At 32.4% G+C, this 18659-nt stretch overlaps 2 protein-coding genes across 9 annotated transcripts; one reads left to right on the forward strand and one right to left on the reverse strand.

Annotated features, from left to right (window-relative positions):
* The first annotated feature begins 496 nt into the window (after positions 1-496).
* Positions 497-3772, forward strand: LOC105340315 (BAG family molecular chaperone regulator 2). The gene is made up of 2 exons (XM_011446289.4): positions 497-788; positions 1184-3772. The coding sequence occupies exons 1-2, from the start codon at positions 569-571 to the stop codon at positions 1522-1524; spliced, it is 561 nt and encodes a 186-aa protein (XP_011444591.1). The 5' UTR covers positions 497-568; the 3' UTR covers positions 1525-3772.
* LOC105340313 (ras-related protein Rab-23) lies at positions 3593-18582 on the reverse strand. Of its 8 annotated transcripts, none has more exons than XM_066067689.1 (9): positions 18487-18582; positions 12938-13332; positions 11276-11361; positions 8643-8719; positions 7675-7754; positions 7354-7436; positions 6609-6701; positions 4770-6353; positions 3593-4713 (listed from the first exon to the last, which is right to left on the reverse strand). In XM_066067689.1, the coding sequence occupies exons 2-8, from the start codon at positions 13090-13092 to the stop codon at positions 6160-6162; spliced, it is 768 nt and encodes a 255-aa protein (XP_065923761.1). In that variant the 5' UTR covers positions 13093-13332; positions 18487-18582; the 3' UTR covers positions 3593-4713; positions 4770-6159. The 8 variants fall into 8 exon arrangements, with proteins under 8 accessions (XP_065923761.1, XP_065923766.1, XP_065923763.1 ...); XM_066067694.1 differs by lacking the exon at positions 18487-18582 and adding an exon at positions 18399-18422; XM_066067691.1 differs by lacking the exon at positions 18487-18582 and adding an exon at positions 16101-16251.
* Positions 18583-18659: the final 77 nt, after the last annotated feature.

An 18659-nucleotide genomic window follows, 5' to 3' on the forward strand; every position in this document is an offset into this window, starting at 1 on the left:
TTCAGTAGTCATCCTTAACTAATTGTTCTAAATCAATGCATTTATAAAGTGGAAAGAAAGACTGAATGTAGCAGATAACTATATATGTAAAACATAGGTTCTTGAAATAAAATAATAAAACCATTTATGAGATTACAAAACGCACAATAATGAAGTATGGTATATAGGGAAATTTATAAAAAAAAAAAAAACTGCATTGATTTTTAATTTTCCTCAAAAGTTATGAGACATATCAAGTCAAAAACATTAATCAAACGTTTATGTACAGATGTTTCAGCATGACTAACGGTAATATTTCTAGGTGGAAATATTTCAGCTAAACTCATGGCCAGGGCTTAAACCATAGATTATACATATATATATATTTTAAAAAATATATAAGTTTATAGTTTATTTTATAAGTTTAAAAAATTGAAAAAAAAAATCACAAAAAAGTTTTTAATTACATAGGATTGACGTGAAACAGAATTTGGGAAAATTCTAGAAAATAGTGGAATGAACTAATTAAAATCGGGCTCGGGATTGCAAACAGAAAGTAGGCAGCCGAACAAAAACACATTCTTACAAAATGAGCAAGAAAATGAAACACAACAGCCAGTTTGTCATGGTTGGAACATCTGGCGAGGAAGATTCAAGACCATTTGTTTGGAAATGCTTGGACGAAATCGGAAAAAGAGTTGAAAAATTGCGAGAAGATGCGGTTAAATTGGAGGCTGAAAAGAAAGTGTTATTGTCAATGTTACAAGATGTCCAAGATAAAAATAACCGAAACATGCCAGAGGTAGAAGGTAAGAAAATGTTCACAGAATACGCGGGTTAAACTTAGCTATATAATAGTAGATGAATGTCAGTTAATTACAGGTGTAAATCTAGAAAATTCCTCAATAGCTGCATGATGATTAACACGGGCATGTGTAGTAAAATACCTTTAAAAAAATTTGTATATCCAGGGAAGAATACCACCCCCCCCCCCCCCCCCCTTAGTGTAACTAACTTTTATATGTATATGTTTTTTGCAAACTTCTGTGTAATAGTATATCAATATGTCATTTTTACCCAAGACAATTCTTCAAAGACAACAAAGTGCGAAACTGTAGACTTAGACTTGATTTCTTGGATACAAGAATATTTAAAAATAACAAAACATTATTGACTTACTGAACTTATGTTCTTCCTTTTCTAGTTGAAGAAATTGAAGCCATGGCAGAGAGACTGGTTTGTCGATGTCTTACAGTAGATATTGGAATCATTACACCGAGAACTGAGGAACAGGAAACAGCTCTGAACAAAGTGAATAAACTTATGCATGAAATTGAACAGCAGTTCAACCTTGACATTCAAAAGACCCTCCACAGGGCTAAGGCTTACCTTAATGCTTGCCTTTCTGAACCAGTGGGAGCTCATATAGATCATCGCTTCCAAGGAATGATTATTGAGTGTAACATTGATGACCAGAAGAAAATCAGAAAAAGGCTTGAATGTCTTGTGGAGACGTATTCACCATCAGAAGATTTGAATGGATAAAATTTATTATGAATGGTTGTTTAGATATAGATTGCTTCATATGAGACATATATCCAGGAAAATGGCAAAGTGATATAACTTTAAGTAGGCAAGTATTTGTAATCTCAATTGTGCTGTGCAGCACACTTTTGTTTCTATAAACTTCAATACCGTAATTTAAAAAAAAATTAAAGTCTACTTAATAAGGTAGTGACCCTCTTGCTGTGTATATATTCCTTGTTTGAGGTGATATAAAGCTAAAAAAAAGTTTTCTTTCACATTATATTAAGTCTCATTCATATTAAGATAATGGTGTGGCAAAGATGGCAATGACTTTCTTTTTCAAGTTACTCTGCCACCAGTTTATTAAGGTGCGAATAGATAATTTTAAAGCTTCCATGACCTAGTCAAATATCTGTTGCATGGCTGTTTCTATTGTAAATATATATATGATACATTTTTGTTTCCTAAAGTTGCTTGAATCTACAACAATCACATGTTTGAAACCAACCATTTTCTCAAAAGTAAATTTTTGACTTGTTTTATATGCTAGTCTGCAGCTATATACATGTATGAATACTGGCATGTACAATTATCTCCAAATTAGACATTGCTTATGTGTATTTTGGTCTTAAACATACTTTCTGTCTTAAGAAATTTTCTTTAGCCCTTTCCTTATTTAGACCTGTGAAAATGAGCTGAATTGCATCCTTTTTTTTTCTCTAATTTTTGCTTTAAAGGAGGGAAGAAGGATTAATGGAAAGGATTATTATCTTTCCTTTGCACACAATGAAAAGAAATGTCTTGAATTTTTTTTCAAAACTTTCTAATTTACCAGGTACCATAAATGACAAAATTTATCAATTTTCCATTTATCAGTAAAATCTAAAAACAAATTAAAGACAATGTGCTGAAGGGAGAGAGGATCAAAAGAGATAAAGAGATGCACATTTGTTATTGGTGAGCACATGTATTGTGTATAACACACCCACACTTACAATTGTTACTTTTTATATTGTTTTCCTTTTCCCTGAAAGATAAAAAAAAGTAATGGTCAATCAAATTGTTTTTTAAATTTATCCTCATGTCCATATCTTTGATGTATACGAGAGAGAGAGAGAGAGAGAGAGAGAGAGAGAGAGAGAGAGAGATAAATGTTCACTGAATTTACATGTCAAGGTCAGAGGTCATTAGTGGATGTCAAGGTTATTGAAAGAAGCCATTGCTCAAAATTGCATCCATGATACTTTTTTGATATGGGGTATTGTGTTTTATAAACACATTTAGTTTATGAATGAAATTAGCTGTAATGTATTAATCATTGCAGTCCGACTCAATGTTAGATTTTAGTATTTGTGAAGTATTTACCCACAATATTAATTTATGCATGATGTGATTTTGTTGATGCATGTATTAAAATTTTGAAGACAAATAGACTGTTTGGTCTTTTCTGAAGATTTTATATCTACCCAGTAAACTGTGCATGTTGTCGTAACTGGTGTTCTTGTAGCTTTTGTGAAGTTTTCTAAGAACTAAGTACAGTACCAGCAGATTTTCTCAGGTCTTCTGATTCAATATTTATTTTAATGTTCTTGTTATTATCAAAATTGTATTCAAATTTTGTTTACATTTACTAGTATTTTTATCCAATCACACTTGCAAACATTTTGCATCAGATAGTTTTTACTTTACCTTTACCAAGCTGTCTTTCAACAGCTTTAACTTTGTAATTTGAAATGGCTCCCCTTTTAGATTTAACAACTGTCAATATGAGTGAATGAGGCAAAACTATAACCAGGTTAAACAATTCCTTGTGTACATTACCTACAACCTAGTGAGTTGTCTCTCTTGGCAGAAGGTCAGGGTACCTTAAATGGAGTAATTACTATTTATAATCCTGAAGTACCGGTACATCCTTTTTGTATACCGGTATATGATATACATACTGTACACTCCCTTAAGTCTAAGTGTGCAAATACATCTGGCTTTATTTTAGTGTTGAGCTTTTGTATTTGCATAAAAACTGAAACATCATATCTACTGCTTCTCAATGCAAACAAGTCAGTTAATAACATCACAAAATCTCACAGATTTCCAATGGCAATATTTATTTGAATGGTGTTCATAATACATGTATACAATTCAGGTTGTTCATGGAATCATGCATCAAATCATAAAGGGGAAATGGGATCTTAAACCATATAAAAATGATGTGGCAATACATGTACATTGAGCAATGATAGAAAGAAATTTGATTCATAACAGTCTATAATAATTCTTAAATTAATCTAATCAATAAAGATGTCTATTTTATTATTACATTATCTATTGTTTGAGCTCTATGGTTTTGAAAATTTGTTCAAATGTTCAATTTAAGAAAATTTCCTGTATATTTGTACAAGTATATGCTATAACGTTTTACAGCAAATAACTTGCAGGTATTTTCATATGATTGAAAGGACCTCATTCAAAACTAAGTAAAACTTGGAAAAAGATGTCCCTTTCCTTGCATTTTTAAAAAAAAAATGTTCATAGAAAATTAGAAGAGGGTGTATATTGAAAATGTATAGAATAAAAGCACAGATCTATATAATATTGTATCACAAATTCCATCATAACTGTTTGATAAATTTTTCAAACCAAAAATAAAAATTACATGTATTTGTTACCAAAAAAAATAATAAATAGGTAGTTACTGTACAACCATAAATAAATAATAAATATACAGATCAAGTTTAAAGTTCAGATCTTTTCACAACTGGAAATACAGTTTTTATTGAGTAAGAAAAACAAATCATTTAATAAAAAAAGACAAGACTCAATTTGAACACTGCAGCTGCAATAAATATGACACCCTAAATAATTGCTTCAGATACCTTTAGACTATAAACAAGTATTAACTTTATAATGCAGTGCCCCTTGAACGCTCAAACACCTTCCTAACACAAAACAAGCCCTGCGTTGTTTAAATATAGCACTACAATGTTGCCAAGAAGATGGTTTTTACTGATGGGGGTTTGATGAGTTTTATTGCATGGAATTTGGTCCCCCACTAAATATAATCACTCATTAATGGGTAGTTCGTGGAAACCACATACCAGCTACACACAGGAGAATGTCAAAACCTCTTTATGGTGATGTACACGTAAAAAACAGATTATTTCACTAATAGCTTTATCTGAAATTTATCAGTTTTTCCTGCAAACTTGGCTTTTGAACTTTTTGATGTTATATTAGGAAAAAAAATTCGACAAAATCTATATTACTTTTCTTCAGATAACTAGAATAAATTAGCTTAAAATGGGATTTTCCCCTAGGGACTTGCAGATTTTTCCAAAAACTGTACCTGTAGAAACCATCGATCATTTTATCATGCTTATTGTTCAACATTGATGAGAGTGGAGATATGAATGCATATGACAGATTTATTACCAGAAAAACCAGTCTGCTTAAAAACTGTCCTATAGGGAAGTTATATATCTGTCTATGATATATACAAATATATCATTTAGAATATAAATAATAATTGTAATACTGTTTCTAGTTTCTCCTTAATTACCCTTGAAAGAAGCTTAGCTATTTTGAATTGTACTTTGACTTGTTTGAAAAGGAAATTTTTCTCCACTACAAAATGTGGGAAATGCCTGAATCATATTGCTAAGCTTACCTAATACATGTGCTCATTTTGCTATGAATCATGAATAATGAAACACCTGAGAATTTTGTCTTATTTGTGAAGAGCTTCTGATATTCCTGTTAGGATTAATTGAAAACAGCATGGAAATGAATAATTCGGAGAAGGGGGGGGGGGGAGCAAACATGGCAGAAAAATACAAAATAAAGAATTGCCAGATATAAAAGCTAGGGTATTTTTTGAAAATATTGAATTGATAACAACTGAGAAATTACAGGGTTTTTTTTTGGTTCAATAAAAATGGAGAAAAAATGAAAGAAAATCACAATTTCAGGGGGAATAACTTCTCACAACCATATATCTTCAAAATAAAATGTCAACAACATGTTGATTGCAATCAACTCTTGATCAAAATAATCTGAATCAAACAAAACATATCATTTCAGCAGCTTAAGAAAATTAGCTCTGAAATCTTAAAATATATTTTACATGCTCTTAAATTCTACCTGGAGAATGAAATATTCCATTGATAGATTGCCTCATTGGCTGAATAAATGGAATTCAATAACCAATTGCAAATCTACTCATGTCTTATATGTTCCAGTAGATAATAATAGACCACTCTATTGACTTAATCATTGGGGAAAAAAGTGTGTCTCTCACTCACCACACAGATAGCTACAATTACCGGTAGCATGGTAAGCATCTTGCATTGTATACAAAAAATGTCAAACTAGTATAGTCTGCAGCAAAAAAGCAGCGTGCACATGTTGTGTAAATCTCTCCTCAAGAAAAACGTTTTACACATAAAAAGTAATTTCCACTGATTAATAGGTAAAAATCCTCAAGGAGATTTCTGTATAAATCCAGAAACACCTCCGATATGGATCAGCAGTGCATTTATCTGGCATCTGGATCATTGACTGGATGCGGAACACACATTCATTACACACACAACAAAGCTCAATCAAGGCGGAATTCACACTCTATATGAATACAAGAACTCTACAGCTGATTGGCTGCTACAAAATGACGCACTTGGCAGCCTGCAACACAGACTTTTTGCCTCGAGTCCTCCGTTTGCTGGGCTCTAGTTTAATAGTATCTGGATCGTCATTTGCACGATTTCTGGGTTTCTTTTTCGGCAGTTTGCCATTTGCTTTGTCCTTCCCGTTAGCGTCCTTCACATGATTGTTCGTTTCAGCTTCTAACAAACCTACAAAGAACAGATTTGATGGTTAACATATCAAATAAATATAACCAGAAGATAAATCTTGGAATCTGACATCATAAAAAATATGTATTTGTCTTCATTCATTTCAACCTTTACTTTCTGTTCTGGTAAAAAAACAAGGTAAATTGTCACTAAACTGTGTTCTTTAATCAAAGATGAATCAAGTACATGTACAGATCAAACTTGAAGTAATGTTCATCTTTGAAATTTGGTGTAACTGACTTGCAAACAACTGACCTTGACCTATGGTAATCTTTGGTTGATTATAAGGTTCCTCCTCCACCTCACAGTTAATTTGAAACAAATACTTTTCTGTTAAGTACCTGAAAACTGGAAAAAGAACCCAGAAGGTGAGTGTGTATATCAAAATCCTAAACAGATTATGAAAAGGTTATGTGTTTAGGAAATGGGTTCATTTACATATTAAGGTACTTCACTACACTGAGACTTATACTTTTTAAGACACTATGTCACAAGATGGCGATTTAAATGTTTTGTTAAACTGTTTGTATCAACCGATTCAGATGTGTATCACCATAACTCAGTGGTTAAAGTATCATGCTTGTGAACCTCAGGTCATGAGTTCGAATCCACCTGGGGCTTTTGTTCATGTTTACTGAATGACATTTTTGAAAATATCATTTTTTATCTAAAATTGGACATTTTTTCACCAATTTGACATATATACTTCTTATCCATCATGCTTTCTATCATAATCAAGTAATTTTCTGCCGATTTGAGAAACTATTTCAAGGTGTAGTGAAGCACCTTAAAACTAAGTATCAATTCATAATCTAGGATGGGGAACATAAATTCACTGTTAAAGTGGGTATTTTGAATACCAGTACTGTGATTATGTCAAAGTGAGTTAAGAGTCAACCACTGTTGCTTTATGTATTTTAAACTCAAAATCTAGAATCCTAGGATATCTAAGTTTTTTTTTTGATGGATAGATATTAAGCTTTGACTGTAATTATCATACCTTCATCTACATTGAGATTGTCTTTGACTGACGTCCGATAAAATCGGAGGCGGAGTCTGTGAGCAAGTGCCTCAGCTTCCTCCCTGTCAATCAAAAGAATTCAAATCAATTAAAAATACCCATAATCCATTTCCTTTATTCAAACTTTAATGCCTGGAACATAATAATTCACAATATGCCTTCCTCTAAAATACTTGTACAGTTCCATCATTATCAAAAGGTTTTAGATGGGGAGGAAGGAAGTTATGATGTCAAACTAGTTATATCAAATAAAGTGATGCTCTTTTTCTCTAATTAGCTGTACCATTTTACATTACTCACGTCTCCACAACAGCGTCATCAATTAGATCTATCTTGTTCTGGACAATGACCATTCCTATCTCCCCCACCTCGTCCTCTACCTGAAAAACCAAGAATCAGAAAGTCTACAGTACTGTGTAATTATAGCTGCATAACATGCATCTAGGATAAATTGGACTTAATGTACCATATCTATACAACTTTCATTAAAATCTAAAATACCGGTATATTCTGTGTACATCTTTGCCAGCCAAGGGTTTTCGGTCCAGTCTGCTCCCCATAAATCCCATTATGGGAAGCGGAGTGGACCGAAAACCCTTGGCTATTGAAGATGTACTGCCCAGTACAATTTGAATTTCCTTATAACAAAATCTACACATTTTTGTTCAATCTAATGTGAATAAATTAAAATGTGCAGCTCATAGAATAAATATTTGAGATATCTCATCAATATTTTCAGCCATACACACCATTTTAAACTTGCGTTATTGACATCTTGCCTCCAGATTTTTCATTAATGTTTTATGCTATCTTAATTTGAGGTATTTTGTCCACTTTACATTAAATAATTAAATAATGTGTTTATATATATTTGTGCATGATGTCATCCATAAATTTTAAATCTGTAACTTGAAACCATGACATATACCTGTGATCATAACAAAAAATATTCACAAACAAATATAAATTGCCTCAAAAATAATTTTTCCTTTTCTGCACCATCAAAAAGTATTTACACGATTTAAGTATGTCATCATTAAAAGATTCTTTTGGTGGGGTATTAAAAACTAATCCCCATTTTTCTGCAACTGTAAATAACAAACCAACAATCTTCAAGCTGTTGCAATGTAATTGCGCTCTCAAACTCCTGACTTTAAATTCCTGTTTACAAAACATTTCCATTTAAATGCGTGTAGAGGCAGATGCTCATTGTGGCATGGTTCAAGAAGACAAACACATAAAAAACAGGAATATCCCTCAGTAGATACCTTTTTCTTCCATGATTCAATGGCTTCGAATGAATCTCTGTCAACTGTGGAAAAGGCTAGCACACAAGCCTGAGCGCCTAGAAAAATGGAATGATAAATAATAAAATATGTTACATCTTTTCATCTGCATAAGACATCCCATGGAAATAATTTATGACACACAGTATGTCTGCCAATTTGAAAATCCATTAGCGAATGAAAAATACATGATTTTTTAAACATTAAACATTTCATTTACAGTTCAACCACTACTAGTATATATCATGAGCAGTGTAGGTTGATATATACTTGTATTTTTATTGATGTTTTAGTGATGTTGATTTCACATGCTTGTATTTTTTCTATGATACCTATAGATAATACATACTGATGTATATAAGTAAAGAGAAGATATGTCAAAGGAGTTAAACAATAAATTCAAATCAAGCACCATTGCATCAAATAATAGTACATGTATGTACATTCCATAAAACATCAGACTTTGTAAACATCTAAAAAGACTTGCAAAAATTCTACAAATGTTAGGCTACATAAAGTCACTGCATCCTCCTCATTAATTCCAAGTCTGGAAGATTTAATGAATAACAAATTACCCCAGTCCCCCAAATGTGTCTATATTTCCTTATGTTCCATCGGAATGTGGCAGTAAACCAAAATTCACAGGCAATTCATTTTCATGGAAAATGACAGAATAGCAGCCCTTTGCAGAGTTTCTGCCCAATTTTGGAATTTTAATTTACAGATTAAAATTCCTTCGATTCTTTATCTTGACTTTACCTATTTATTTTTTAATCAAACAGTTTTGTTTCTCGGGCGTGTATTATATACCGGTACTAAAATGTAGCTAGAGTTAAAGAAATATCAATATCAAATTTTTAATACTTTAATTTATATTCTCGGTTCAATGGATCAATAAACTAGTTATCATTTTTTTTCTCCCATTGTTTCCCCTGTCGATCAGTCTAGCTCTTGGTATAACAACACATTAGTCAGGGACAACACATACTGTCCTGGGTGTAAGGACGATACAGATGAGATAAGCTAAGTGCTTTGTTTAAACCTCACATTTCAATACCCAGAATACCTCTGGCTGGCTTAGTTAAAGATCGCATTGCTATCTTCATGATACTGGTACCATATCAGGTCAGATAGTATCAGATTGTCAGATTTGATATTTGGAAACTTATATAAGCAATCAGATTTTCCAATTTGATATTTTCGGAATCTTGCATAACCAATCAGATTTGTCCTTACGACTTCCTCAGACCTTATTGTTCCAAACTCTTCAGCCACATAGGCACAACATTTTCAACAACTATTCAAAACCACATATTATTTCAAGAGATTTAAAAATCTTTTCTAATTTCTCCGAAGACTCTTGCTCTCGTTGATAATTCTCGAGTACATGTATGTATTTTCATTGTGATTTAAAAGGCACAGTATGTAATTTCTCTAAGGTCACTGTAGCTCTTTCAGGCCTTTCTTTGCATTTCAGTACAGGTAGATATAGGTAATGAAAATTCTCATAATTGCCTTAGCCAAATATTTTGAGGAGCACTTTCTTCAATGTGAACAGTCTGTGTCAATAAGAAGCCATTTCCTTGTAATAAACAGAAAAAATTCAATCAATTCCGGGCAATTGATGTCTGGGACCAGAAAATAAGTACATGGGATGTCTTTTGTGGCTTTGTTTGTAATCTGTATTGTATTGGCCGAGCGATAAAACATTTTACAACCCATACCCAAATGTTTCTGCATTTTATGAGGTACCTGTTTCAATAGTTCTTTTTTTGATTGTCATTCAAACCCCTCAAGCCAAATCTTAAATGCCTCTCATACAAGAATCATAGAAAAATAACTGGAAGGTACTTCATAAATGTTGAATTGCTCTATACAGTTTAGAATGCATTGGGCACAACGCAGTCAATGGTGCTACAAAATGAAGTAGAGGAACCATTGTAGACTCAGACTGAACACAAGATACTGTATTGTGCTCTGTAAAATATGAAGTCTTTATAACTTTATAAACTGTGTTTCCAAAGATGTCTGCTGTATGAGCTTAGACCATATCTACGTCATAGACAAATCATTCATAAACTTAAGATCAAGTTTCCTACAATACCCTGTTCTTTGGTACATATATATTTTTTTAAAAATTACTTCACTGGGGATGATTCATATAGAATGTGCCAATGGTAAAAAGAGATTTGATAGAACATCAATGATAATTTTGTGAAAAGATGTTTTCTTTTATAAGGTAATATCTATGTCAAATTTGTTGGAATAAAAACTCTGACTTTTCCAAACTATATAAGTTAAACACACTTGTCTGGAACTTGGATATTCAGATATCTGTTATTAAGACCTGTATCATTTTCTTTTATGGATATAAAGAATCTCAATTAGAAGTAATCAAGCATTCAATACCCCTAAACTTCCAAAAAAATTTTTTACTACCGTACACATTTATGATCTTTCAAGATGTCATTTCTTTTCAACTTAGTTTTGCTCATTGTACCAATCTCATACAATGTATTCATTAAATTCTCCCAAATATCCCAAACAAATATGCATTTTTATGAATAACAGCAAGGATCGAATTTGCTTTTGCATTCATGTTTTTTTGCCTTTACCTCTGTAGTAGGCTTTGGTAATGGCGTCAAACTCTTCCTGTCCCGCGGTATCCCAAAGCATCAATCGAACCTCCTCTCCATTGACCCTGATAATTAAAACAGAAAAAAGAAATATCACATCATTGTCTCAAGATAATCAGACCATTTTTGAATTGGAAATGGCCATAAAAAAGGCCATTTCTGTAATGTGAGTTAATTAAAGGAAACGTAAAGAGTTAAACAGAAAAAAATCACAGATAATCAAACCAATATTCAATTGATAGTCAGCGGGCTAAGGAAAAAGGAAAGATTGAAATTGCCAGGATTTTCATATTTTTCTTCGAAATGAAAAGCATTAACATACAGGTAAATAAATGATTATATCTACATTTTCCTGTGTCTTTGCCTGTGATAATACTACGTATCGATTTTGTACTATATAACTCATAAAGCCAAATTCAGGCGCCAGCGGGGTTTTTAATCGTAAGATGGTTTAACATTATATTATTATATTATATAGTACATGTAATAAGGAATCATTCTTTGAATATTATGAGGTGATAATTTCGGTCGGGGCGTGATCAAATCTATCATAAAGCCCTTCAGGCTTTATTGGATTTGATCACGCCCCGACCAAAATTATCACCTCATAATACATGTACTCAAAGAATGATTCCTTATTCCTTATTTCGAGACAATTTTTAAACATTGTTAACACTGAAATGAATTCCTAGGAAATAACTATTGCATAATCCATATCTTATGGGTGTGTGGAGATCGATATAGAAAAAAAATAAAATCATCATTTAGAAAATATAACACCAAACTCTTCAATCATTTAAAAATTTGGAGCTTATTTTATATTGACAGTCATGATTTGAACAAACAAGCATGAGAAACAATGCGCATTCATAACTGACTGTAATGTGGTATTCCAGAGAGGGGGCGATTAGCCGAGTACTTGAGAGAAGTGATGTATTATTCATGCATAAACATGGGGATCCATCCATCATGTTACTCGATAAAATGATTTATGCAAAAGTCTGAAATGCACATGCATACTATTTCCATAATTACCGGGTATTAGTTTGCACTTTGTTGTAAGAGTACAAACTCCAACTATCAGGAAGAGTCTCTATGATCAAGGCCATCTATTATAAACTTTTAATTTTAAATTACTAAATTTATCTATAAATAGTGATAAAAACATCAATTTTTAAAAGGATCAATTTTATTGTTTGATAATATACTGGAACTTTGAATTCTTTTTATCAGCTATGGAATATTATCATACACCAACTTTTGTAAGCCAATCACTTTCATAAAAATAGTTTATTGGTCTGTTTCTCTGAATCAATACTCCATGTAAAAGAGAATGGCCTTGTAAGCAGATACTGACCTTGACACAAGTACATAAGGCAAAAAATGTCTTTTCTTCACTTTTGACCTTAATTGTGATAAGTACCAGATACACTGGATACATACTGGTATTAGAATTAGTTAAATTGTATTTAACATCCAAATATCTCAAAACTCTAGAAATGGGAATTAATATTAAGTACTTTTAATGCTTTTTTGTATGTGTCAAGTCAATTGAGCAAGCTTCATGACAGACTAGAATTTGCTCACTGACATAAAAAGACTCTCTACTGATTGAAAGCTATTTTGTGTAGGTCAACTCACTCGATCTGTCTTTCCAGGAAGTCCACTCCGATGGTCTTCTTATAGTCCTTGGTAAAGATCCCCTTACAGTAGCGCTGTATCATGCTGGACTTGCCCACCGCCCCATTGCCAACCACCACCACCTTAATGGCCGTCTCGATTTCTTCTTCCCTCATTATCGCATTTTCGCAAAGTCAGAAAAATAACACAAAAACGATCACAGAATAATTTCCAATTAAAAAACAGGTCAACCAGTTTTACATTGCACTTTGTGTTTTCTTTTTATTGTATTTTATTCCTTGGCTCACATTATGTTTCATCTAAGGCCATCATGCTTCAAGAATCCACCGAAATATTTGCACGGGGGAGTAGAATTCTTTGGGGGTCTGTTCATTAGCTCTCATATCCACATGGTCCTGTAAGCACAAAATGCAAACCTGATGGATTTAAAGATTAATTCACATAGGAAGTAGTAAATAGCATCAAAAGCTCTATAACAAAGCCATCTGGCTCAATCAAACACGTTTAAAACTCCTAAACGTGGCATGTTTTTCTTCCATTGTTTACCAGGAACAGTGTGTGATAAATCATTCCTATTAAAAATCAAACAATCGTAGTATGTGGATCAAACACTTTGTTTAATTCAATCAAGTACCTTTCTATGACAAAAAGCCGTGAAAGCAACCTGAAGGAATTTTTTTTCTTGAAGTCCGAAAGCATATAATTGCATGCACAGAATTCACAAATATTCGAAAAAATCTGCAATTCTCATGGTCCAAAACAAACATAACCTTTGTCAATTGTTTAAACTCTCAGAGCATTTCAATCATTTCTTTTATAATGACAAGGTCCATTGAAGCTAAAAGAATTTGAATATTTTTTTTATGGGGATAAAAAACCTACAAGTATTAGCCTGTACAGAATTAGACAAAAATTAATCGGGATCGAGGTATGAATACCAGAATTCCAGTTAAATAGATTCCTGTAGAGCATCAATAGGATTAGAATTACCTAATTATACACAAGATGACTAAGGCTAAGCTACATGGAGGGTCAAAACAATACGGTAATCATATTACTTAATGACAAAAGTGTCAAATACAGTGGAATTTATAGGACTTTGTCGGAACCTTACCAAGAATATGAAACCACTGACAAATATTGCTGAACTTGATCTGTGGTGACAAAAAACCGTGAACTAACGCACCCTAGATCACAAGTAAATTCTTTCCCGATTCCGTTCATTCAAATATGATTTCATATCTAATATTACATGCAATTTAAAAAACCATTTAAAAGAAAGTCTTACCTAATAGAATTTTTTTGTCCACATTTTAAAACCCACATTTCCTTACAATCCTCTTAATGAATTACAAATAATTACACAATGTGAAAGAAAATTAACAATTAATCGAGAAAAAAAATCACAGTGATTTTGATTTACCTTCACTGTTATGCGTTTTTGATGAAAGAGAAAATAATGACGTCCTGGATGTTAGGTCATGTCCAGACCATGAATATTAACCTTCCCATGGTAAAAATTATATCTGCTTGATTTGTGAAATCATGCATAACACAAATAGGAATCTAAATAAAACCCCAGACATAAAAGGGTCATAAAATAGCCTAGCCCTATCATGGTCGTAAAGACCAGAGTCTGTCATAGGAAATATTCTGACAATGTTCTACATGCTTAGCTGTCCATCTTACACTTCCAGTTGTCTCAGTAATACAGATAAGTCCTAATGGTTGGCACCTCATAAATTAACATTAATGGACTTTCCCATCAACCAAATGGAACACCCTTGTATGCATTTTGTATCGGTCAGCAAAAAGTTACAAATCAATTGACTTTAACTGTTGAGCCATAAAAGGACATACACCATTTATACATCCATTTTAGGTTTGATAAAAGTACAAATGAGAGATGAAAAAAAATATAAGTTAGAATGCTGTACCACATGTATGATTAAAAACGTGAGAGAGAGAGAGAGAGAGAGAGAGAGAGAGAGAGAGAGAGAGAGAATCTAACATCAATCTTGATGAGCTGACAAATCTTAATGCGCAGCACGATATGTGTAATGTTTTAATCACCAAACGTCACATATTTACCGTCACACAAACACCCGCCAGATTAGGATCAGCTCTTTGTCCTTTTTCTCCTAGCACAACCGAGAAATGTGGAACCAACTCGCAATATATTCTGTGCCATTTAAAGAATGGAAAATGAATAAACTGGGCTTTACATGGCCTAACAATGAGACATCAGGCATGAACTCATACCATCCATCATCTCCAAACCTTGGATTGATCTGATGCCAATTGAACAAGGTTAACAAATAAATGATTTTAACGCAAGAAAAAAACCCATCAATGAATTAAGTCCTGACTTCACAACTGCATTGTACCATTTATAGCAGTGCTCCCTTGTTTATTTGTTAAAAGAAAACTTGCTTTTACTAATTTGAAATAATATAACCCACCATAATGTCACAAGTGATTTTTTTTCAGTGATTGATAAACATGTACCATTATATGCTACATGTAAAAATAAAAATTTTCGAAAAAAAATTCTCTAAATCATTATATTTCATAACTTCTGCATAAACTATTCATCAAATATGTAATTTCTCTATAAATACACACAGCGACACTGGATTAACTGAAATCAATGTTTTTTAGATCATTATTTATGACATTACACATTATGCACCAATGATCAGAGAGACTTGCCTGTGTATTAACAAAACATTTGGCAGGAATCTTAACAGGTTACACACAATTTCCAGTGAACAATCAAAATGTATGTAAGGCTACAGTAAACACACTCAAACTTAACAGAAATATTAATAAAACTGATCAAAAACATCATCATTTTGTACTAAATGACATTTTCATGTAAAATGCACTCACAATTAGTAGATCTATCAATCCATGAAGTACTGTCATGTGGTCCTATCAGATTCATCAAATAATAAAACGACTCACTGTTTAAAAAATCTTTATTTATATGAAAGATCTTTAGGTGATGATAGTTTTAAAAACTTGGTAAAATAATACAATGAAACAGAAACTTATGTCTTTGTAAGCTGGTACATGAGTACTTTAAAACATGAATTCAAACTTAATTAAAAGTCTCTCAGTGCCGAGACTGACAGATTGAGAATCAAACCCATACACACACCTCATTAACCCCGGCCTCCCTCCATGTCTCTCCATTGTTTATACACATCCCTCCAAGCACTATACCTACGTAACATGGACAGGATAAGAAACTTGTCAACAAATCTCCGCAGGTCACAGAAATGAAATGAACTGGTGCTCGCTGATAAACAATGATAATGCTGCCTCGATTCCCCCAATAATACACTTATCTTGTTTGCTCTTCCCATGAATTGACACAGAAAATTTAATTACTAACAATTACCCTCAGATACCATTCAACTGTCATTCCACAGAACTTATCCAGTCTTTTTTGAAGTTGTAATCAGTTGTCCACCTATACGTGTGATCTTCAAAACTGATCATAGGTTTTCTGATCCAAGACTACATTTGAAATCATTCCTCATTTAACGAATCTATTATAGCCAAGAGCTTTGCATACCAATAATATCCATCAAGATTTTCTTTGAACCCTGCATTCTTCAGCCTTTTTAAATTATCAAAAAATTACAATTGCTCCATTATTCATCAAACTTCATAGAAATAAATCATAAATGTGCTATGAAAACTCCATAAAGAGTGTCACATTTTTGGTTGTACGTGTATTGATATCAAGAATTTCTTATTAGAAATATGAATACCAGTTTTTGCTCATAAGATTTTTTACAATATGGGGCAGTCCCAAAAAATTGAAAGTTAAATTCACCAAATACCAAAAGGATTGAAACCGTATCAATAGAAAAATTTCAGTTCCTGTATCATATTACCAACATGAACTCCATAAATTAACTGGTGTCAAAGTTGACTTAAAAACACAAAACGTTCAAACATAAATGAAGTCATTTGTGAGTTAATCTTTTTAAAAATTAGCCTTTTCTTTTTGTTTAAATATCTTGAATCTTTAACACGCATGTATAAGCCCATTCTTTCATGATTCATGGGTCATTCATCAATGTTTTAAATTCTAATATGCCAGTAGATCACATCTGTGGTCTAATTTCAGTCAGTAAACAAACAGGTGGTTATGAGAAAATGAAATGATTTGCACAATTTATCTTTGTACCATGGCCTATCGTGCTTTGTGTTCAAGATTCTATGGCTGAATGCAGGCATCCGTTTCCAAACTAATTTTATTTGATAATTTGAGATAACTTTTTAGAAACTTAATACTTTAAAATCAAATAAACGGAAGCAAATTAAATTATTTAAATAAATAGATGAAAGGAATTAAAAATGGAAAATTACTATAGGAGAAATTAATTTAACTGCATACAAATTTATTCTTATGAATGACTCAAATTGAATACCAGTATTAAGTTTACCATACAGTATGCATGATTGAAACAAATATTAGAAAATGTCAGTGGAATTCTTTGTGAAAGATATGTGAAAAACAACTTAAATTTGGTAAACTGAGGAGTGGCATGCTATCAATGCCTTCTCCATAAATACTAATGGATCAAGGAATTGTAACCACATAACAAAGAGAAAATAAAGATTTAAAGAAAAGAGAGACCCTTTTCCCATCCAAATTAATCAATCAACCATATTCAGTTAATATATTGTCTCTCAGTTCTTATACAATGGAATGGAAAACTAGAACTATAAACCTAAATTTTGCAAGCACACATAAAATATCTATCAAACACAAGAATCCTAACTGCCATTCAGTAGTCCTGCAATTCTATTATGTCTGTTAAATACAGGTATGACAAATCAAAAAATCAATGAAAAAACAAAGAGCCACCATTATGGAAAAGTAACGGTCTTTGTAATGGAAAAGCGAAATAATTGACCCTATTTGAAGCCTTACAGCAGTTTTTCCCCAGAAGGAAAATACAAACCTCCTCATCACCCCACACTCCACCCCCACCCCCTAAGAAAGAAGAAAAACAACAATTAAACCGACTTAACGAAGTTAAAGTTAACGATTCACTGGAAACATGAACCATGATGTTGGGAAAATATATAATATTCAAAAGTTTCTTTTTAAAATGTTATAAAAGGTCCATCAATGCAAAAAAAAAATGACAAAATTAAAATCTCATCATCAACACATATTGATTTAAAGTATATATGCAATTTTAACACCTGTTCATGAGTATACAGCTGTGCTACTTAGTACATTTTGAATAAAATATCACTCACGCAGTCACTTTTCGACGATTCTAAATAAAACCTTGCACTGACCAAAATTGCGTTGGTACAGTACAGCATAGTTTTAGAAAATACCTGCAAGTGATACACCTGTTGAAATGACTTAAAGATCATGGACGTTAAAAATAAGTTTCTTTCGACAAATCTTAAATGAATAACTTACCAATCGGATCGTTGCAGTTCATTTATCACAAAATTAGACATCAGAGGCATGTAATTATGAAATCAATAAACTTTGAAGTCTACTTTACCTTTAGAACGCTGTTCCCACCGAAGCTATTTACTGCGGACTAGCACTTGTAACAAGATGTGGGTAAATCTAGTACTAAAGGTGTACTGAAAGTGAATAAATAATCCAAGTCTTTTTAACCTTTAACAACAAAAACCGGAAACTATAACGACAGAAATGTGAACAAAATTTATT

Source organism: Magallana gigas, chromosome 7 (genome assembly GCF_963853765.1).
Source record: "Magallana gigas chromosome 7, xbMagGiga1.1, whole genome shotgun sequence".
In the NCBI taxonomy this organism is placed as follows: Eukaryota; Metazoa; Mollusca; class Bivalvia; order Ostreida; family Ostreidae; genus Magallana; species Magallana gigas.

Excerpts from the sequence above, each read along its gene's own strand:
- LOC105340313 (XM_066067689.1), bottom strand. The coding sequence starts at position 13,092 with ATGAGGGAAGAAGAAATCGAGACGGCCATTAAGGTGGTGGTGGTTGGC. Across the intron at positions 11,362-12,937 it reads TTCCTGGAAAGACAGATCGA|GGTCAATGGAGAGGAGGTTC; the intron begins GTGAGTTGACCT and ends TTTAATTATCAG. Across the intron at positions 7,755-8,642 it reads TTGAATCATGGAAGAAAAAG|GTAGAGGACGAGGTGGGGGA; the intron begins GTATCTACTGAG and ends TTGGTTTTTCAG.
- LOC105340315 (XM_011446289.4), top strand. The coding sequence starts at position 569 with ATGAGCAAGAAAATGAAACACAACAGCCAGTTTGTCATGGTTGGAACA. Across the intron at positions 789-1,183 it reads AAACATGCCAGAGGTAGAAG|TTGAAGAAATTGAAGCCATG; the intron begins GTAAGAAAATGT and ends TTCCTTTTCTAG.